This window comes from Mastigoproctus giganteus, chromosome 3 (genome assembly GCF_048544385.1).
Source record: "Mastigoproctus giganteus isolate SK-2022 chromosome 3, ASM4854438v1, whole genome shotgun sequence".
Lineage (NCBI taxonomy): Eukaryota > Metazoa > Arthropoda > Arachnida > Uropygi > Thelyphonidae > Mastigoproctus > Mastigoproctus giganteus.
This window is the reverse complement of record NC_143577.1, coordinates 11,680,321-11,703,940: the sequence shown is the minus strand read 5'-3', so window position 1 is coordinate 11,703,940 and position 23,620 is coordinate 11,680,321. Positions and strand designations below refer to the sequence as shown.

General features: G+C 39.2%; 1 protein-coding gene across 3 annotated transcripts in view; it reads left to right on the top strand.

Moving 5' to 3' along the window:
- Positions 1-9,612: 9,612 nt before the first annotated feature.
- The window catches only part of sws (patatin like phospholipase domain containing sws), a 469,178-nt gene continuing 455,170 nt past the window's right edge, over positions 9,613-23,620 (top strand). For all 3 annotated transcript variants that reach the window (XM_090369181.1, XM_090369180.1, XM_090369179.1), the window contains exon 1: positions 9,613-9,727. In XM_090369181.1, the coding sequence (XP_090225307.1) occupies positions 9,614-9,727 (114 nt within the window). In that variant the 5' untranslated portion in view covers position 9,613. The remainder of the gene's footprint in view (positions 9,728-23,620) is intronic.

Sequence of the window (23,620 nt, the reverse complement as noted above, 5' to 3'; positions counted from 1 at the left end):
ATCCCCCAAACAGGGAGAAATAATATAAGAGCAATAATAATAATAATAATAATAATAATAATAATAATACAATACAATTTATTTATCAATAATAATAATAATAATAATAATAAAGAGAGCTCCTCTGGGAGCTCTCTTTAACATCCACCATTTTGAACTATCCCTGCTGCACTTATAGTGTAAAAAAATTATGGAGGTCCTAAAATCATGAAACTTTATTAGACAGTTGGACAAACAACTCGAATAGTCGAGACACCATGCTTCACTCTTGTGACCGATCACAGCGCCACACGGTATGGTGAAACTAGAGACCTCTAGTGAACACTCACTTCTACAGAGTCACATTTGAAATGAAAAAAATGAGGAGGCATTACTTTCTCACAGTCCTCGTATGATTTGGCTTTTCGCGAACAAATGATAAAATGACCGTACGTTTTGATGAAGAATGATTAAAATACAAATGTCTTGTAGAGGCAGTTGAATATGAATATCTGTCACTTGCACTGCACCTTAACTGAACATATATTGACTGATCGAGCAGCGCTACCACAGCACAGACCACAGCTTTTATCTTCATTTAGCGTTGACAACCACAACGAAAATAAATATCGTATCTTAATATAAAATAATCCTATATCAGTTCACTACTGTATGCGGCCTTCTGTGGGGGGGGGGACACCTGATTATTGATATGCAGTGGATGCAGAATCTTAATCCTTGGCATTGCCATAGTAACACCAAAATAATAAAAGTAAATATCTCTTTCCATTTATTACTGACTTATGTTTATTACCAGTGGTGAGCTGTGAATATTTTAACAATGGGCTCGCACTTTTGGCGATTTTTGATGTGGAACATCCTTTGGGGGTGGGGGTAACTACTGAGTCGGTCACGGAAGTGACGTCAGCCGCGGCGTCTGCCAGAGGCGCTTCCCACGCTCAGACCACTAGTCTGTGTGGAGCACTCACTTGTAGTATGATTACAGCGAGTGACACATTTTTCGTGACCAGTACGATATCTCGAGTTCTAAATTCTTGGAATTTTTGAATAGCATGACGTCACAATCATACTTCCTGCAGTTACTACTGCAGTAAGTATGATTGTAAGTATTTGTCATATGACTGCAACAATACAAAGATTTGTCCACAATTTCTTATTTCGTCTCGCATTTTCGCATACGCAGCTGTTTGGGGCTCCTAACGTTACATTGTTAGGTGCCCCAACATTTAGATACGTTGTTAGGTGCAGAGACATTTAGATACGTTGCTGTAGCAAGTATATCTCTTCTTCTTCTTTCTTCTTTGGTCCTTAGCTGGCAGCTGGGGAAGGCGGTTGGCCACGCAACCAGTATGCTGCTGTAGGTGCCGCAGGGTTTCGGACTTGCTCTGTGATGTTCTTCCATACCTTACGATCCATGGCTTCAGTCCTGGCCTGGTTAAGGTCGAGACGTCGGCTCTTCAAGTCATCTTCCACTTGCTTGGCCCACGTTTTCCTAGGCGCGGTCCGTTGGATGCTCCATTGGGTGGGTCGTTGTCTCCAAAGGAGTGTGGATGGTATTCTGTTCGTGCCCATTCTACATACGTGGCCAAATCATCTGAGCCTTCGCTTCTGGATTTGGTCGGCAATGGTTGGTTGCTGTTGGCATCTGGCGCGGATGGTATCATTAGTGATGCGGTCGCGAAGAGAGATGCCCAAGATCTGCCGCAGGCATCGCATTTGGAATACCTCAAGTTTGTTCAAATCTAACTTGAGACAAATCCATGTTTCCGATCCGTAAAGAAGAATGGGCAGGATCAAAGTCCGGAAGAGTCGGATTTTAGTCTTTGTGGAAATGTTGGTCCTCTTCCACAGACACCATTTGAGCGAGGCGAACGCAGTGGCCGCCTGTCCAATTGTGCTGTGAATTTCCATGGTGGATGCAACTTTCTTCTCCTGGACCAGCGACCCAAGGTATTTAAAGTCCTGCACTTGCTCGATCTGGACGCCTTCGAGATAGATGGTGGCTTGCGACCCATCTGTTGTCAGGGCCTTTGTCTTACCAGCATTGATCTTCAAACCGTATGGCCGGGCAATGCGGGCAATGTCGTAGAGGATTTCCGTGGCTTCAGCGTCGTTACCGGCAAGGATAGCACTATCATCAGCAAACATCAGGTCAGTCACATAGTGATCCTTGTCATATTGTATGCCCTGTCTGTTTCTGAATGCTTGCCTCATAATGGCGTCGACCACGATGTTGAAAAGCAACGGGGAGGCTACATCCCCTTGGCGGACTCCAGTTTGGATGGTAAATTCCTCAGATAAATCGTTCTGGATGCGCACCTGGCTGGTTAAACCGTTGTATGCAGTTTGGAGGAGTGTGATGACTTTTCGAGGTACATGTTCAACCTCTAGTAGTTTCCATAAGGCAGGCCGGTGGACACAGTCGAAAGCAGACTTAAAGTCAATGAAAACAATGACGGTTCGCTGTCCACACCGGATCCTCTCCTCCATCAGCTGACGAATGGCAAAGATTTGATCACAGCATCCTCGCCCGGGTCTAAATCCTGCCTGTTCTTCTCGACTGGTTTGCTCGCGATGTTTTTGCAGTCTTGACTGGATAATCTTCATAAAGACCTTTCCAATGATGGAAAGGAGGCTGATGCCACGGTAGTTCTTGCAGTCCCGGTTATCATCTTTCTTGTGGATTGGTACGATAATGGCTTTCCTCCATGTTAACGGAATTTGTTCAGTGCACCAGATGGTTTTGAGGAGTGAGTGTAGTCGGCGAAGCAGTACATCTCCCCCGGCTTTGATCGCTTCTGTGGTGACTTGGTCCACTCCTGGTGCCTTGCCATTCTTCAGGGATTGTATGGCTGCTTTCACTTCTTCTACTGTAGGCTCAACATCGACCATGGAGACCTCAGGGGGGTCGATCGAGAGTGCTGTTGCTGGCGGTCCCTGAGGTGGGTCGTGATTATACAGAGCTTTGAAGAATTCACTCCACCGTTGCAGGCGTTCGGATGGTGATCGCACGAAGGTCCCATAAGCATTCTTGATGTTGTCACTAGTCAATTTAGTCTTTCCACTCAGACATCTGAGGGTGCGGTAGAGAGTGCGGTACTCGTTTTTGGATGCCGCCACTTCAAGATCGTCTGCCACTTGGTTCCAGTATGCTTCTCTTTCTGCTGTCATTCTTTGTCGGACTTCTCGGTTTAGCTGCCGGTACCGTTCAAAGTCGACCAACTTTGCCTGTTTCCGTTTGTCCACGAGGTCGAGGCACTCATCTGATATCCATGGTTGCGTTCGACGTCGGGCAGGTGGACATAGGGGCTTGGCACATTCCAGGATGGCATCAGAGATCTGCTTTTCTTCTTCATTTATATCCTCGGGCACGGCCAGCATCTCGAAGCGGTTGGATAGGGCGATCTGATATGCCTGTTTGTTGGCAGCATTCATTAGCTGCCTCCAGTCCAGCTTGGCTGACTGAGATGATCTTTTTGCATGCCGTAATTTGAGCTGCACCTTAGCCCGGATGAGGTAATGATCAGATCCGCAATCAGGTCCCCTCATGGCACGAACATCCATGAGTGATGAGCGAAATCTGGCATTGATCAAATTGTAGTCCAGGATTGCTGAGTCCTTGCCAGATGGATTTCGCCATGTAAGTTGATGTTTTTGAGGGTGCTGGAAATGGCTGTTTCCAATGATCAGGTTGTTAGATGCGGCAAAGGACAACAAACGTAGTCCGTTGTCATTGATCTTCCCATGGCCAAACTTGCCCATTGTTGTTTCCCAACCAGATCTGTCCACGCCAATATGGGCATTAAAGTCCCCTGCGAGGATGATCACTTCTGTCTGCGGAATTGAATCCAGCGTATGTTGGAGCTGGTTGTAGAAGTCATTCTTGGTCGGGTCCAGGCTAGTCTCAGTTGGCGCATAGGCGGAGATAATATGGGTCTTGATGGTGCCCTTGACAGTAAGGACTGCCAGGCGGTCCGATATTGGTTGGAAAGCGATCACACTACTGGTGGCCTGAGCATCGACCATAAAGCCCACTCCTGCTTCTGGTTTCTCACCACCAGAGTAGAATAGCATAACCGCTTCGTTAGGTGCTGGTGGTTGGATGATCATCGTTCCAGACCCGGTGAGCCTTAATTCCGATAATGCTGCGATTGATATCTTGCACCTAAGTAGTTCTTGGGCAATGATTTCCTTTTGTCCAACGTGGTGCCCCGTTCGAACATTCCATTCGCCAATGTTAATTGTCCTTTTCGGCGTAGTAAGCTTATTGCTGTGGCCAGTGATCCACTTCACACCAGCACCCTGGGTCCCCAGTGCTGGCGCATCGGCTACCCCGGATGCGGTAACATTGTTATAACAGCTTGTTCTGTGGCCAGTGGTCCACTTCACACCAGTACCCTGGGTCCCCAGTGCTGGCGCATCGGCTACCCCGGATGCGGTAACATTGTTGTAAGAGCTTGTTCCGAATTTCATGCGGTTCTTGCCTAGTTTCCCCGGTTTCCCGGTTCTGGTCATTTCGGCAGGATGACCACCCTCCTCCTTTCGCAGCCGGGCTTGGGACCGTCCATGGCGGAGTATATCTCTTACTTCAGTTATCATAAATCCATTGTATATTGTTTCGTGAAATTATGAAAATTTGTGAATGATCAATAAAATATTTATAATACAAAAGCTCTTTTATTTCGTAATCAATATATACAAATCAAAATATCTAAAAGAAACGCGAAGGATGTTTCACATAATACGTCTACCGCGCGTGCTCGGCAGACGCGCGACTTTTTTATTTTTTTACAATTAGAGAAATATAATGGATACAATTTTAATATTGCGAATAAAAAATAACATAAAAATACAGTATTTCCCATATTACAAATAACAAATTATCACAACATTCTAGAATATAAAAACAAATATTACATAAAAAAACAAACTGTTTTAGAAAAGGTACACAAAAATCACAGATTACATGAAAAAAATTATTGCACAAATATTCAAGAAAATTTTATTCTTAAAATTGCCATATGCAATTTGCTTCTTTATTAATATTTGTTTTCGATCTTCTTCTTTGCTCAATAGCGGAGCTTTATTACGGAGGAATGATTTGACATGATGATCCGGATCAAATTGAAGCAATGGTTTTCCATTTAGATCTATGCTCATCATAATCTGCAACGTGTTTAATTGTCAACATTATTCATTCATTCACACAATATTATTCATTATGCTGAAAGCTCGCTCAGCTTCAGCACTGATAATCGCAATGGTTTCAAAGATATTTCTGGCTTTCTTTAATTGAAAAGGGAATTTCACTCGATTTTAAAGATAAACTGTCTTCGATAAAATCTCTAAAATCATTAATTTTTATTTCATAAACCGACGGTTTTAAACCGAATAAGAAACAAATTTCTTATTCGGTTTAAAACCGTCTTGCTACCGAGACGAAAGTTCTTTCATATTCCACGATTTCCGGTAGCAAAATCACTCTGTTGCATTAATCATTTATCCTTTAAGGATAAAACAATGCATTTAATAACTTGTCACGAGATAATTTTACTGTTCTTAGTTTCGATTTTGATTCCTTCAAATTCTTTCCGCTTCAACATGCTCTCAATTTTAGCTTCATAATTTCCTTCAGAATTTTTCAAATTAGCAATAGCATTGATAGTTCGAATAATTACTTTATCTGCTTTTACCATAGTGAATCTGTAAAGCTTCTGAAAGGTAAGAGAGCTCCTGCAGGATGTCGATGATTAGTGCTAAATGGTTAAGAAATTCCAGATTTAAAAGTCGATTTAACAATCTGGAATATTTAACTTCTGATTCAAAATTTTTTGCACAATGAGGGATAATTCCCTTAACGCGCAATTACCATCCGCAAGCTACAAGCTGCTCCTCGTAGCCAGAACACACGACCGATCTTTGTAGTTTCCACATCAACCATCTTTAATTCGCAATGGTTTTTTGGTGATATAATGCATACAGTTTTTTTTTTTTTTTAATGAAAGCCTAGACGAAATTTCAAAATCTGCAAACATTTCATCTTCGTAAAGTTTATATAATATCTTAGTTGCCTCAATTAACCCCGCCACCTACGTTGCTACTGTCACCAGTTCTTCGAATATTGTGCAAAATGTCTGAATCACACGGATATTCAGCTACTGTGACCATAGACAGGAGAAATTTACTGGAAGACTTGGATCACTCACTTCTCCCAAAAACATACGCCCATTTGTTGGAGTAAACGGGAACCACAACACAGCCATTATCCATGTCGGGAATCTTCTTACTCCTCTGACTGTCTATGGAAAGCATATTGACTAGCGCGACTTCTCGGTATGTGACTGCATAGGTTTTACAGACACCAGGGCTAGCTCAAGGTTTTATGGCGCCCCTGGGCCACATTGATTGATTAATTTGACCAATTTGCACCAAGGTTTAGGGGAGTTGGCGCACCTAAACCTTGGCGCCCCCTGGCCAGTGCCTATTCGCCTTACCCTAAAGCCGGCCCTAACAGACACCACTAACATTGTGAAACGGTAATCCCTTTCACCCTTCATTCGCGCTTTCTAATTACATAAAGGCCAGAGGTAAGAACAATGCATACAAAGTTGTCTCTCCTAATCCATTCGTTACATGGAAATTATTTTCGTTCATCGGAAATTACTGTGTTTTAAATGTAATTACCAAGAGTAATATAAAAAAATTCGGTATAAAGAAGTTGGTTAAACAGAGGTCCGACTGTAATTAAATCAAAAATGAAGCAATTTTAAAATACATAACAGATCGATTGCCTATTAAAATGCTGGGAACGGGCCCAACTCGCCCCACCGTAGTTTCGGCTCTGGATACTCAATAATTGCATCCAGGATTTCATTTGTAAAATAAATGATCGTCTCAACAATGGTCTCGCAAATTACCAAAAAAAAAAAAAATAATAATAATAATAAATAAAATAAATAAATAAATAACAAGGGGCTCTCGCGAGCCCACTATTTGTATTTGTTTTGATGTATAACCGATATTATAAATAATTAAATATTAAAAAATCGTATTCCATTTTCATAGTAGAAAATTTTTGCTATCTTTAACCCCCATTGGTTAAATATAGCAAAATTACTAACGTATGAGCTGGGCGACTCTTCGGAGCTCTGTTTATATCGGCTGAAGTTGAGGCCTAGCAAAGCTAGCTCCACTTTCTAGACTTGTGTTTTTATTTAAAGGTATTATTTATATAATATTTAAAAATAATACCTTTTCTTCTTTTTGTTATGTGATGATAAACACGAAATTAGGCCAGCTTTTACTTGATTTAAATATTGCGAAGAAATCACGTTCTAACGAAAAAGGATGGTTGCAGGATAAATACGTGAAAATTTGTTTTTATCCAGAGAGTGAATGATTTTAGTTTTTATGAAAACCCTAAACACGAAAGGTATTATAACTTTCAGCACTCAGTAACGTGCGTGAATTGAATGTTTGGAAGATAGAAGAAGGTACTTGTTGACATTAGACTTGAATTTCTGTAGATTTTACTTTTCAGGAGATACATGTGAAGGAAGATTGTTCCAGAAAACGGAAGCTAAAGGGATAAATGAGGAACAGGGCTGGATTTAAACTTGTCGTGGCCCTAAGCTATAACATGTATGAGGCACTTCGCTCTCTTACAGTTCACCTGTGACAATATTAAAAATTTTTATGAAAACCCTAAACACGAAAGGCATTATAACTTTTAGCACTCAGTAACGTGCGTGAATTGAAGGTTTGGAAGATAGAAGAAGGTACTTGTTGACATTAAACTTGAATTTCTGTAGATTTTACTTTTCAGGAGATACATGTGAAGGAATATTGTTCCAGAAAACGGAAGTTAAAGGGATAAATGAGGAACAGGGCTGGATTTAAACTTGTTGTGACCCTAAGCTATAACATGTATGAGGCACTTCGCTCTCTTACAGTTCACCTGTGACAATATTAAAAATTTTTATGAAAACTCTAAACACGAAAGGTATTATAACTTTTAGCATTCAGTAACGTGCGTGAATTGAAGGTTTGGAAGATAGAAGAAGGTACTTGTTGACATTAGACTTGAATTTCTGTAGATTTTACTTTTCAGAAGATACATGTGAAGGAAGATTGTTCCAGAAAACTGAAGTTAAAGGGATAAATGAGGAACAGGGCTGGATTTAAACTTGTTGTGGCCCTAAGCTATAACATGTATGAGGCACTTCGCTCTCTTACAGTTCACCTGTGACAATATCAAAAAAGGAATTTTTTAAGATAGAGCGAGGCCCCTTGTAATGTGAGGCCCTAAGCTGGAGCTTGTTTAGCTTATGTGTAAATCCAGCCCTGATGAGGAAGAAGAAAAGTTGGTCCTGTCAGTTTGAATTTGGACAATAAACGGATGTTGACTGGTTGCTGCAGGTGTTCGGACTGGTTTGGAAGAGTTGGAAGAAAGATGGAAAATTGCAGAAGCAGTTGAGAAGGACATTGCGCATGGAAGTATCTATAAATACTTCCATGGGCACTCATTGATTTTTGGAAAAACGTCCATCTGATAATTTAGAGTGACACTTATTTAGGATTTGACACTATGGCCAAATATCAGAAATGTCTATTTGTTGTTTTCATAAAAGTAATTAAACTATAATTACATGTATATGATAACTAATATTTTGGAATTAATTATAATATTATTCAAATTGTAATTAAATTGTAAACATAATTATCATTAAATTATTGTCCACGAGATGGTACTTTTATATAAAAAAAGCGGCTTTTATAATAATTGATTTAGATAATAACAGTTGTCATATTTTTAAAACAAATTATAAATTCAGTTGTACTAAAAGTTTAACTGAATTCGGAGCCGAAGATGAATCGGCTCCTGTGAGTGGGATCTCACTCGCCATACCCAAGATAGCCTTTGGTTTTGGATTGAATAGTTTTATTACATTTAATGAAGCGTTAGATAAATTATTAGAGGGAATGGACAGATGAGGTAGGCAGTCTTTTTTTATTTTATTTTTGGTGATGCCGTCTAAGCTTGCTTCCTTGGATCATTTTCCGCTACTATTACTAATAATACTAAAAAAATTACTTTGACACTACCAATTGAAGGACAACTCGTGGTGATAGCCTTACAATTTGCTAAATCAAGCCTTTCATAAAGACAGTATTTTGTTCCCACTTTGTTCTATATAAATGGGAATGTTCCCTTTGCAAAATTGAATTTAAAAAAAAAATTAATAACCAGAGCCGAAACTTGTGTTGAAACACAACTGGTGACGGTATAGTAGCTTCGCTATTTGTCACTTGTATGAGATCGGAAACTGGAATAATTCTCGTTATTTGATCTCATTATTTTGATGAAATATCTAAAATTAAAGTAGTTTTTTGTCAAAAAAGTTATATTATTGATATTGAATTATTTTCTGAAAATGATTACAATAATACAGCGGCTCCCAAAACTATTGAGATCTACAAACCCCTTAAAAAATAAAAGGTTTTCTTTTTATACTGTAATTTTTCAAGTCATTGCTTATAGATGGCGCGGTAAGTTTAGCTGGCGATACAAGTTTTGTTGTCTAAACTTAAGGCTGTTCAGTGCGAAAAGAATATGGATATGGTTAGTGATCCGGAAGCGCAATTTAAAGAGCAATTTTCAGATTGGAATATAATGTTTTATAGGTCATGTCGGTTAGTTTTTTCAACTTTTATAGAACCACCTGTGGTAAGTGATGTTTTTTTTTCTTTCTTTTTTTTTTTAAAATGTACTTTAACATTTCAGTTATGTTTTCCGTTTTTGTTTTGTCGTGTCAGATTTTGTGTTTATTCCTATGTTTTGGTTTGTAGCAGGTGCGTGTGTGACAGATGATTCATAGGAATAATACGTATTTAAATTTCAAGTTTAATAATTAAAAAAAAAACTTTTAAAATATATCATAAATATTCTAATACTTCAGTGGCTTCATTTGTAAGAAATCGGCAATTTCTTAATATGACACTAACAACAATTTGAATTGGAAACTATTAAGTCCTTGCGCAATTACAATATGATCCCACACTGATTCAGAAACTTCACCTGTATTCACTTTGTATTAAATTCACTATGTATTTTCACTTTGTATTAAATTCACTATGTATTTTCACTTTGTATCATATTCACATATATTTCACTATGTGTATTCACTGTATTTAATTCACTTTGTATTAAAAAACTTGCTGTACCGGATGCGAACAACAAAATGCTGCCTTTCTTTCGTTGCATGAAATTTAACAGATAATACTGCATTTATTATGCCACTCCCATTGATATGAAAATGCCCGATCGATAGGTCCATTTGTTTTTCCACCCCAGAGCTGGTGCTTTGTTTGTGTTTACTACTATTGTAACACTAGACCGCATCTAAGCTCAAAATATTCGCTTTGAGTGGTTAGAAGTGAAACTATAAGCATACAAGTTTTGAACATGCGCCCCTCCCCCTCCGCAGTGCTCTTTAACAGTCACACAGAACCAACTGTTTACCATCTGCTTCAGTGTAGGTTCACTACTGTATTGTGTGTTCATTGAAAGGATTATTTCTCCATTTGGTGGTCAGACTTGTCCATCTTGTGTGCAGTGTTTGTTTCAAATGCCCAAATGAGGTGTTTGATCTGTCTTTTACAATGCATTATTTAGCTTTATTGAATTTTAATTTTTGTCAATGTAATGCTAATTTATTAATGACAATTTAATGCTGATTTTGTCATTGAATGTAAAGTTCTTTGTTTTATGTTTTAAATATGCTGTCTGGCAATAATTAGTAGTGGCAAATGATGCAAGAAAGCAAGCTTATATAGCAAGAGGGAAAAAAGCCTTTCCACATCACCTGTCCAACCCCTCTAATTATTTTAGTTTCTTCTCAAATTTATTGAAATTATCCTCCCTTTTTTATAATCAGTATTACAAGTTATTAGAAATTGCTCCACGATGATAGTCATCAGCTAGTGGGTGCATGTTACAAGTTACCTTACATTCGGTGTACATTTTTTATCTCGTCAGATTCTTAACTGAATTAATAAATTTTACAAATAACATTACAAAATACATTACATTTATTGTATAAAGCAGTACCTGCTAAAACTTTTGCAATACTGCTAGTAAATTTAGAGAATTACAACGCAAACCCTCCTGCTTGCCCATTGACAGGGTGGGAGGACCTTAAAAAGACAAAAAAGTAAGTAATAATAATAATAATAATAACTAGAAAAGAAGACTATGCATACATATAGGAAACAATTCAATTTCCAGGTTGAGGCTTTCAAGTACCTGTTGAAGCTAGAACTGCCAGCACAAGCTTGAATCACAAGGAGCTGTAGAATCACGAACTGCATAAGGAGCTGGAGTTGCATTGGATATAGCAAACACATGCCTCCACCATAGCAAAGCCATTCAGAACAATTGCACAGAACTGTAGGTAATCCCGCACTACACCATACTGCATTACCAAGCCAAGGCTTCCAGATGCAGAAGCATCTTCTGCCTAACAAATATAGCAGTTTCGAAGGCCTGAAAACCAAGTTTTCCTGTTTATCAAGTAGAATCATTTTGCAGCCTTCTAACATAAGATTGAGATTACTCACTTGAGATACCAATTCAACTCTTAGATCGTTATACTCATCATAGTTGTATATAACATGTTTTCATGATTCCCTTTTGCCACAATGGCAACTGGATCTTTCAGTGATTCCTAAATCGTGAAACTTTGCATTAATCTAACCATGACCAGTCGATAGGAACGTAGTTTGTAAGTTTGATGCAAACCATCTAAATTTTATCAAGGCTGAATTTCTTATATTTGGAAAAAATTTTTGTGTAATCCATCCTTTACCACAAACACTCCAACATTCCTGCCAGACATTTACTAGAGCATCCAAGATTCTTGTTTTCCTTCTTGGGATCTGCCAACAACATATCCACCTCTATATTCAGAAAAGAACTTGGAATGCCATGGGGGACAGAGTAAGCCAATGCACAGTACACCAAATGCAGATCTATAGGCAATTTGCAGTCACAACCTGCAAAGTTGGGTCGACAGTCCTGCATGCTATGCACATCCTAAGGAGCATTACTCTTTGAATGGAACTGAGCAAATACTTTTCGCCTTAAGCGCTCAAACCAAATTGGTGCACTATATATTACCATCAGGAAAAATAGAAAATTCATATAGCTAGTTAAGTGCTTTACCTTTTATTCCCCAACCAACCTTATTGATTTGAGTAATCATCCCAATAACTTTCCTCGCCTTTCCAGATAGCATTAGTAGAGGCATATGATGCAAGAAAGCAAGCTTATGCAGCATCAGCCAGGAAAAAAAAAAAAAAAAAAAAACTTCCACTTCACCCCTCCGTTCGTTCGAAATACCTGTCCAGCTGAGCCTTAAATTTATTTAGGTTATCAACTTCCACAACAAGGGATGGAAGTCTGTTCCACCAACCAACTACCCACTGGCTAAAGGCAAATTTCCAGACATCTATCCTACATCTGTCTTTCCTCAATTTGAATTTATGCCCTCTCAGGTGATTATTCTGAGCAAGAGGCAGAATCCCATCAGCATTGAGCATGCTAAAACCATTCAAGGCTTTATACACCTCTATCAGATCACCTCGCCGGTGCCTAGTCTCCAGACACTGTAATTTGCAAAACTTAAGCCTTTCTTCGTAAGAGCAACCCTTTGTTCCATTCACTAACCTTGTTGCCCTTCTCTGTACTCGTTCCAGCAGCTCTACATCCTTCTTCAAATGACGCCTCCAGACCTGTATACAGTACTCTAGGTGTGGCCTGACCATTGCCTTATACAAGGGAATAATCACCTCCTTATCCCTGCTAGAAAAATTCCCGTATAACATTGATAAGACACCATGAGCTACTCTTGTAGCCCGTCTGCACTGCTCAGAGAACTTCATATCTGCCTGTACAATAACCCCCAGATCCTTTTCATTCTCTACCACTGTCAGTGTAGTACCACAGAGTTGATATGTTGCTCTGGGGTTGCTGTTTCCCATATGTAATACTTTACATTTGTCAATGTTAAACTTCATTTGCCACCTCTCAGCCCATCTGCTCAACCTTTCCAGATCCTGTTACAGCAGCATAGCATCAGTAGTGTCCTTAAACCCTGCCAACCTTTGTATCGTCTGCAAACTTGGACATTAAGCCCGATATACCATCATCAATATCATTTAAAAATACAGAAAACAATAATGGACCCAACACTGAGCCCTGAGGGACTCCACTAATAACATCAGTCCACGATGAGCAGTGTCCATTGATTACCACTCTCTGTCCTCTTCCCCTCAACCACCCCTTTATCCATAGCAGCAGTTTGCTCCAATGCCACACTGCTTCAATTTGTGCAGCAGTCTTCCATGTGCAACAGTATCAAAAGCCTTTCTAAGATCCAAGTATATAATGTCAAAGTTATTCCCTGCATCCAGTTCTTTTGTGACTGCATCATAGTATCCAATCAAATTGGTCAGGCAAGACTTCCCCTTACAGTCTAGATGATCCTGCAGTGCTTCTTTAACCAGTGACTCCATTAATTTTCTTGGAACAGAAGTTAAACTCACAGGTCTATAATTACTTGTGTCAGCCTTTAATCCTCCTTTGTGAATTGGGGTCACATTTGCACATCTCCAGTCTATGGGTACCTCCCCTGAGTACAAGGAAGCTCTCATAATTATGGCTAAGGGTTTGCTTACTTCCTTTGCTGCCTCCTTTAATATAACTGGATAGATCCCATCCACCCCGGGTGCCTTTCTTGTGTTTATCTTCAAAAATTTCTCCTCCACTTTACTCTCAGTTATTACAAGATTATCTAGCTTACTGCCAGTGTTGAATACACCTCTGGCATTCCCCTTGCTGAATAACTCCTCATGTGTGGCGCATTATGGCCTTAGCTGCCAATGCGCCATAAAAAATCAAATCAAATCAAATCAAATCAAAATCAACCTCATGTGTGAATGTCAATGCAAAATATTCATTATTCAAAATATTCAAATATTCGATATAAAGTGGGCCAATCTGATTCATCCCTTTCCTTCTAGAGTTTACATAAGTAAAGAACTCTTTGCTGTTTTTCTTTGCATCTCTTGCCAAATATTTCTTGTAATCTGCTTTCGACTGTGTGGGAGTTTGAAAGTTAATGATCCATCAAGCATAATGCCTAGATATTTTAATTGCCCTACCGATTGTAGGCTCGATCCATTAATTTTCACAACTGGGGGATTTCTATCCAAAAAATGACCCTTGAAGACCATTGTCCTTATTTTGGTTCCTGATACAGTCAGTTTATGTAACCTGCACATTAAGTTCAAGCAACATCTGCTGTAACCTGGTTTCAAGTTGCGTCCCCAAATTTCCTTCAGTGAGCAGCACAAGATCATCAGCATACACCACCATCTATGCATGCTTGAAGTCCCTATGCAACCAGTCCTCCAAAACTAGGTTCCACATTAGCAATCCAAAAACCGACCTTTGTGGGCATCCTCTGGTCACCTCTCTTAGAATGGAACCTACCAGTGACTTAACAGTCACCGTACAGTGCATGAAGTAGTTAGTCCTTTACCACCCTAAAGATCTCAGTTGAACAGCCTTTAAGTCACAACAACATAAGAATGCTGTTCCATTAAATGGAGTCAAAAGCTCCGTCAAAGTCAGTAAAAACTCCAAGGACATACTTACTGTTGATCCTAATATATAGTTCCACACTGCCTGAAGTGCATCTTCTGCTCCATGGCCTAGAGTAAATTGATATTGTATGCCAGACCAGTGTTAAGTTTTTCTGTATAATCAGTAATCCGTTTCACCAGCAGTCTTTCAAGCACTTTTCCTAATCCAGGGAGGAGGGCAATAGGTCGATAAGATCGTGGATCATTTTTGTCCTAGATGGTTACTTCAGTATCAGCTTTAATAAGGCATCCTTCCATTGTGATGGAAAGAGCTCATCATGCAAGCAGCTATTAAAGACTTCAAGAAGGATCCCTGGTATCAGCTGATGAGCTTATTTAACGAGGTGCTTCAATGAGGTCCATCTATTGTTCCCAGGCATTTATTGTTCCTTATGTGCTGTACTGCTTCAGAGTTCAGTCAGACTAAAGGGATCCTCATTATGTGTAAGCATGATTCACCCTTTTCATCAGCATATGTTCCTCATCTTGCTCAGAGGCAGTATCCCCAATCAGATGATCCAAAATCATAGACATACTTTTCCCTCTAACTTGTAATTTCATCGTCAACACCTCCAACAGAGTACGCCGCATCTCCATTATACAGGCACTCCTCGGCTTATGTAATACTTGACTTATGGAAATTCCACTTTATATAAGTTTTTGCCGGCTGGTGCAAACTTAAAAAAATCATGCAAACGTATTTTGCATCCTGTAGGAATTAATGGAGGTAACATGAAAATATCGTAATGTGAACCCAATAATACATTGTTTTTTTTTTTTTTTAGTAATTCGTTCAAAGACCTCAGAGTTATTTAACTAAGCTATTTGTCTCTCTAAAAGGTCATTTTTAAAATGGAAGTTGCACTACATTTTCATTGTTATCATATGTTCTCTTATAAGAATCAATTTTGAATGCCTTTGTGATATTTTTCAAAACACATTACATTGTTTTATGGTCACTACCATGAAACAACAACAATTTGGTCTTTTCTGTTAGCGCAATCTATTATAAATGGATAGTAAACTTGATCTTATTGCATTTACGATAATCCCGATAACTGGAATTCTGTGGATTTTTACGTTAAGGTATTATGGAGAAATGAGTTCTCCTTCACTGAAATCTTCAGTCATATAAAAAATAAATTTTCAGAATCTTCTCTTCATTCCTATTTACTTATTACAATGGTGAAGGGAAAGCAACCAACGGGAAGTGCAAGTGGTGGCAGGGCTTGGAAATGAAACAACATTGATTTAGAAATGAAGATGATTAAGAAGTATGAAGCAGGACAAAGTTTGTCATATATTGCACAGGAATTAGGTCTTGCTGCTTCAACAGTGAATATAATTTCAAAGGACAGTGCGCATATAACAGAACATGTTAAAGGATCAACACGTTTTAAGATCAACAGTGATCACAAAGCAGTGTTCAGGTGCTATATCGAAAATGGAAAAGCAACACGTTTTAAGATCAACAGTGATCACAAAGCAGTGTTCAGGTGCTATATCGAAAATGGAAAAGCTATTAACAATATGAATGGAAAATCAGATTCAGAAACGAGTGCCCTAATGGTCATTCTAATGGTCATTCAAGCAAAAGCAAGAAGTATTTACGAAGACATCAAGGATAAGTACGGTGAACCCATGTAAAGTTTATGGCAAGCAATGGGTGGTTTAATAGGTTCAAGCATTGTGCTGGTTTCAACAACTTTAAAGTATGCAGTGAAGTCGCCAGTGCCGATTCTGCAGAAGCAGCAGAGAAATTGTGATGTTTTGGAAAAACCCTTCTAAATTTCCACAGCCCTCAACCTCTGCAACAGTGTACTTATCAGCTGGAGACATTGATTATGGCAATGATGCTTGAAAGGCAAAACTTGTTGATGTTATGCCCCCCCTTTTTTTTTTTGTAATTTTGTACACTTTGTAATTTTTCCTGCACATGAGATAAAAAAAATATTGAATAGATAATTCTATTTACATGTTCGTCGAACATTTCTTTTTTGCTTGAATCAGATTCAGCGTGCATAGTTGTGAGTGTTGCATAAGCATTTAGAGAAATTCCGACTTACGTAAAATTTGACTTATGTAGAGTTCTGCAGAATGCAACCCTTACTTAAGTTAGAGTTCCTGTATATATATTTCAGTCTTGCCGGTACATAGCTTATATACAATTCCCCATGGGTTCTTATTACCCACTGATGTAACCAACGTTGTCCAAGCAGTTAATTTTGATTTGGATATCATATGCATGTATGCATTCCTTATCCTCTGATGCTCTACTTTAAGTACATTAACTTCCTCCTTCCCATTGTTACGGCAACTCGTTTGGTACTTTTTCCATGCTTTATGAACCTGCTTCTGAAGTTAGTTTAACTCACCAGACCACCATTTAACAGGAATTCTATTACAGTTCTTTTGCTTCATAGATGTACAGGAAACAGCCTTGAAGAGAGAGTGCTGAAGTAAGGCTACTGTATTCTCTCCAGACATCTGACTGAATGCCACAATGCCCAGATTTCCAATTTGGACATGAATATATTTGTCAAACCTATCCCTCTTTACATATTTTATAGCAAATCGCCATAACTGTTCTTAAGATGGAGCTAGTTTCATCATGTCCCTGACAGAAAATACAATGACCCAATGATCAGAGCAGACCTAATCTGCTTTTAATTGCCAGTCATCCATAATACCAGCTGCACTTATGTTACAGATTGTCAGGTTGATATTTGATTTGCTTTAGTAGAACCATACGATGCAAGAAAGCAAGCTTATCTAGCATCAACAAAAAAAAAAAAAAAAAAAAAAATCCTTCCATTTCACCCCTCCATTCGTTCCAAATGCCTATCCAGCTCAGCCTTAAATTTATTTAGGCTATCAGCTTCCACAACAAAAGATGGAAGTCTGTTCCACCAATCAACTACCTGCTAGCTAAAGGCAAATTTCCTCAATTTGAAACTGTGCCACCTCAGGGTCTTAATCTGAGCAAGAGGCTCAGATTAAGATCCCATCAGCATTCAGCTTGCTCAACCCATTCAACACCTTATACATCCCGGTCAGATCACCTAGCAGGTGCCTAATCTCCAGGTGCCGCAATTTGCAGAACTTAAGCCAATTTGCAGAACTTGGTAAGAGAACCCCTTTGTTCCCATCACCAATCTTGTTGCCCTTTGTACTTGTTCTAGCAACTCTACATCCTTCCTAAAATGAGGTCTCCAGACCTGTACACAGTTCTAGTTGTGGTCTGAATTGCCTTGTATAACGGGATAATCACCTCCCTGTCCATGGTAGCAAAATTCCTATATATTATTGACAAGAATTGATGACCTGCCCTGGAATCCTGTCTGTACTGCTCAGCAAACTTCAAATTTGACTGCACAATTACACCCAGGTCTTTTCCACTCCCCTGAGTGTAGTACTACATAGTTGGTATGTTTCTCTTCGGTTATTGCTACCCATATTATTATTAGCCACATAGTGCAAGGAAGCCTGAGGGAGAGAGGGGGAGAGAGAGAGGAATCACCAAGAAAGAGAATGATGATATCCAGCTGAGGACCCTGGGTTTGCCAAGCCCATACTCACCAGATGTGAGCCCATTTATGCAGTATTTTGCATTTGTTAATGTTAAACTTCAGTTTCCACTTCTCAGTCTATTTGCTCAACTTATCTAGATCCAGTTACTTGTCTCCTTTTGAACCCCCCCCTTTCTGAATTGGTGATATATTTGTACACCTCCAGTCCATGGGGACCTCCCCTGAGTCCAAGGAAGCTGTCATAATTATGGCTAAGGGTTTGCTTAGTTCCTTTCCTGCCTCCTCTAATATAACTGGATAGATCCTGTCCACCCCGGGTGCCTTCCTTATGTTTCACTTCAAAATTTCTTCTCCACTTTGTTCTCAGTAATTACAAAATCACTTAGCTCCCTGTTAGTTTGATAAACTTCTGACATTCCCCTCATTGAATAACTCATGTGTGAATGTAGATGCAAAATACTCATTCAGTTTATCAGCTACTTGAGCATGATCATGAGTAGTCAACCCATCTGTGTTAAGTGGTCCAATCTGATTCATCACTTTCCTTCTAGAATTTACACGAGTAAAGAACTCTTTACTGTTTTTCTTTGCATCCTTTGCTAAAGATTTCTCGTAATCAGCCTTTGCCTGCCTAGCTTCCTTTCTGATTTGATTACAGACTAGTTTATATCTGCCATAGGCTTTGTATCACCTGATACTTAATATGCATCTCATACATTTTTCTTCTCATTAATTCATCTGACATCCATTTAGGCCTAAACCTTGAACAGCATTTCTTAGTTGGGGTGAAAAGCCTAGTAGCCTCCAAAATTAAGTCCGTGAAGGCTTCCCATTTATTTAGCATTCAACATTGGTAAGATCATCAATTGATCCCACTGTATGGAATTTTAAAAACTGTCTGAGACCCCTGTAGTCACCTTTACGAAAACAAAAGCTCTTCCCTTTAGCCTTGATGACAGTTACATCTTTAAGTAATTCCCACATCAGTACATTGTGATCACTGTGACTCAGTGGTTCCTTTATCTGCAAATTCTTAATGCATGAATAATCGCTGCTGATAATCAGATCAAGAGTATTACTCCCTCTAATTGTCTCTCGAACATGTTGCTGTAGAAAACAGTCATCCAAGAAATCCACAAGTCTTGCTAGTGTGCTAGTGACTAACCCACAAGTTCCAGTCAATATCTGGAAAGTTAAAATCCCCCATTATAAGATATTTACTGGTCCACTCTATTTCTCTGCACAATTGCTCATTATACTCATCTGATTCATTAGGCCTATAACACACACCTACTCTCATTTTTCCTTTCCCAGTGCATATGTCACACCAAACAGACTCAACATTGCATTGTCCACCAACATCAGTTGGATGCACTTCCTTAGATTTTGTTTCTTAACTAACCCCTTCTCCCTTCCTGGCCTATCTATCCATCCTGTACACATTGTACTCTCTATATTCCAATTCTGAACTGCTTATATCTGTATGACACCATGTCTCCGATATCCCAACAATATCTGCCTTTGATGTCTTGACCAGCACTTCAAGCTCATCAAATTTATTAACTATACTCCTGGCATTGATGTACATGCAAGTATACATGCACCTGTTCCTACTCTTATTTACCCTAACACAACCCATGTATTTACTTGTTCCACTGTGACTCCTAGTAGTCCTGGAAATCTCCACTGTCTTGCTTTCCAGGCTGTTGCTCATTCTAATAGAAGCAGTGTAAGAATCACCTTTGTCTTCGGCCACTGTTAACTGTTTAGTCTGTATCTCCCCCCCCCAAGCTAGCAGTTTTCCGACCCGCCTAACACTGCCTCAATATCATCAGCAAATATTCTTTCACCCTTTCTATTTAAGTGTACCCCATTCCTGTAGAAGCAGTCTCTCCTGTCAACAAGCACAGACCAGGCTGAAAAAAATTCTATCCCTCAAGCGTTGCACAATCGCTCCAGGGCCAAATTGATCGACAAGGCCCTCATCATATACTCCCTCCTATCGTGTCTGGGCAGAATTGCAGACACTTTCACATTCAACCCTAACTCGCACCTTTTTTTCAACATTGACCTGTACTTGTTGAGTAAATCTGCAGATCTCTTGCTCTTAATGTCATTCATTCCAACATGTACAACAACATCACCTTTTGTGCCTTTAAAAGATTATATCTGCTCTACAACATCATCAATTTTTGCCCCTGGCAGACATGCCCTGCTCCTGTTCCACCTATCTTTCTTGCATAATATATTCCCCATGTCTCTGACAATAGAGTCACCAACAATAACTAATTCCTTTGGGACCAGCACATTCTGCCTTGGAAATTGCCTCTGTGTTGCCTGATGCACACGAGCGAGCTCTGTCGTTGAGCTGGGCAGTTGAGAGCTTGATGGGCCCCTCATTAATTTCTTCGAGGGCATTTACCCTACACCTCAAGCTCTCATAGATGCCTATTGGATTCTCCATTAACAGTGAAGAAAGTACTATGTGGACTTGGTAGATTTTGTATAAGCAATCCACAAGTCGAGAATTCATCTAATTGACGACCATGCTCATTTGTAATTTTATCGAATCATGTCGCTGATCTTGTGTTACAATTCATTATAAATATTACTAAATTACCATCCAAGCGATTTTGAACCAGTTCCATGTACCTGATGTATCTATATAATATTGGTGTAAATACACCATAGAAAACTCTTAAACAAAAAAACTACATTTGTAGTGTGAAAGGGCATCCTTTTATCTATATCTCATATTGTGCTCATTCTTCACGAGTTGCCATGTATCGCACTATCTTGAATAAGTAACGCTTCACTTATTCTCGCTGGGGTCCACCGCCCAGATGACACCGTTTCAAGGCTTGTTGGCCTTTCATCAGTGAGATGATAATCCGGTTGTGAAGATAATCCCACAATGAGAGATGCTAAAAGGTGTACATTATTATTATTATTATTAATAGCCATATGGTGCAAGGAAGCCTGAGGCTTATGCTGCACCAGGAAAAAAAAAGTTCCCGAGTTACCCTGAGAGAGTCAAAAGAAGAAGGGAATCACCAAGAAAGAGATGAATGATGATATCCAGCTCAGGACCCTGGGTGTGCCAAGCCCATACTCACCAGATGTGAGCCCCTGGAGTTTTTAAGTCAAAGTAAATGCAACAAGGCATCATATGTTTAAGAGTATAAATAAACTATATAATATTGGCGTAAATACACCATAGAAAACTCTTAAACGAAAAAATTACATTTAGTATTAGTATTAGTAACGGCCGTATGGTGCAAGAAAGCCTATGGCTTATGCTGCACCAGCCAAAAAAAAAAAAAAAAAAAAAATCCGAACAAAACAATGATAAAAACAAAAATTAAATAAATAATAATAATTAATAAATAAATAAAAATAATAAAATGAAATAAAAAATAAATAAAAAGGAAATTAATCCTATCATCCTATGCGCTTCCCTTACCCGAAAGTACTATCCAGATGACCTTTGAATTTCCCCAAACTGTCGGCCTCTACCACCCATGAAGGCAACTTATTCCAGTAATTTATAACTAGCTGGCTAAAATAAAACTTCCTGCAGTCCAATCTAAACATTTCCCCCCGTAACTTGAATTTATGTCCCCTAGTTCTAGCATCATTTATAATCTTGAAAATTTCGTCCTCATTCATTTTACTGATGCCTCTCAGAGCCTTAAACACCTCAATCAAATCTCCTCTAAGGTGTCTAGTTTCCAAATTCTGCAACCCACATATTCGAAGTCTTTCTTCATAAGAACGCCCTTTTGCCGATCTCACCAGGCGAGTTACCCTTCTTTGCATCCTTTCAAGAAGCTCGATGTCTTTCTTTAGGTGCGGTCTCCATACTTGAACACAGTATTCCAAGTGTGGTCTAACATAAGCCTTATATAATGGGATTATCACGTCCCTATCTCTACTTGCAAAAGTTCGATAGATCATCGATAGGACACCATGGGCCTTCCTTGCAACCTGTTTACAATGCTCAGAGAATTTCATGTCTGACCGTATCGTAACACCCAAGTCCCTTTCCTCCAGTACTGGGTTTAGTTGAACTCCACCAAGTGAATAAGTTATTTTGGGATTACTATTTCCCAGGTGTAATACCTTACACTTTGTTGGATTAAAGCACAGCTGCCATTTTTCTGACCATTCTTGAAGTCTATCTAGGTCTCTCTGAAGAAGCTCAGCTTGACAGTGATCATTAACTACTCTACCAATTTTAACATCATCTGCAAATTTAGACATCACGCCCTCTATCCCTTCATCAATGTTGTTTATGAAAATTAAAAACAACAGTGGTCCTAATACTGATCCTTGGGGAACCCCACTTCTTACATCAACCCAATCTGAGGAATAGCCATTTATCACAACCCTCTGCCTCCTGCCCTGAAGCCATCCTTCTATCCATCTAAGGATTTTCCCAGTGATTCCAACCTGTTCCAGCTTATAAAGCAACCGCTCATGTGGGACTGAGTCAAAAGCTTTGCTGAAATCTAAATAAACAATGTCGAAATTATTCCCTAAATCCAGCTCGTGAGTGACCCTTTCGAAATAGCGAACCAGATTTGTTAAACATGATTTTCCCTTTACAAAACCATGCTGAGTATCCTTGAGAATTTCAATTCGATCCAAATGATCCTGAATTCCACCCTTGATCATTGCCTCCATGATTTTCCCTACTACTGAAGTCAGACTGACAGGTCGATAATTTCCCACTTCACTTTTAGAGCCACCCTTATGTATGGGAGATACATTTGCACTTTTCCAATCCAAGGGAATCTCCCCAGAGTCTAGTGATGCTCGCATAACCAGCCTCAGTGGTTCAATGCACTCGCTTGCCGCCTCTCTCAAGATTATAGGGTATATTCCATCAACTCCAGGAGCCTTACTGGTCTGTAGGCTTGAAAGTTTTTTCATTAAATAATCTTGCGAAATTTCAATATCATTAATTACATATTTTTTAACTTCGCTCCCACAATTTCCCATTGCCACAAAAGGCTTTTCATTTGTAAATATCGATGCAAAATAACTGTTGAGTTCATCTGCAACGGCAGCTGGTGTATTTATTACTATCCCCTTTCCCTTACGTAAAGGGAAAGGGGATAGTAATAAATTTGTAGTGTGAAAGGGGGTATCATTTTATCTGTATCTCATATTGTGCTCATCCTTGGTGGGTGGGTACCTGCCCACCAACCGATGAAAGGCCAACATGCCTTGAAACGGTGCTGTCCGGGTGGTGGTGCCCACTGAGAATAAGTAGCAAGAGTCTTCACTTTTAGTAAAGCGTTACTTATTCGAGGTAGTGCAATACATGGCAACTCTTTGTGAAGGGATTCTTCATTTGCTCTGAATAATGGCTGAGAGGG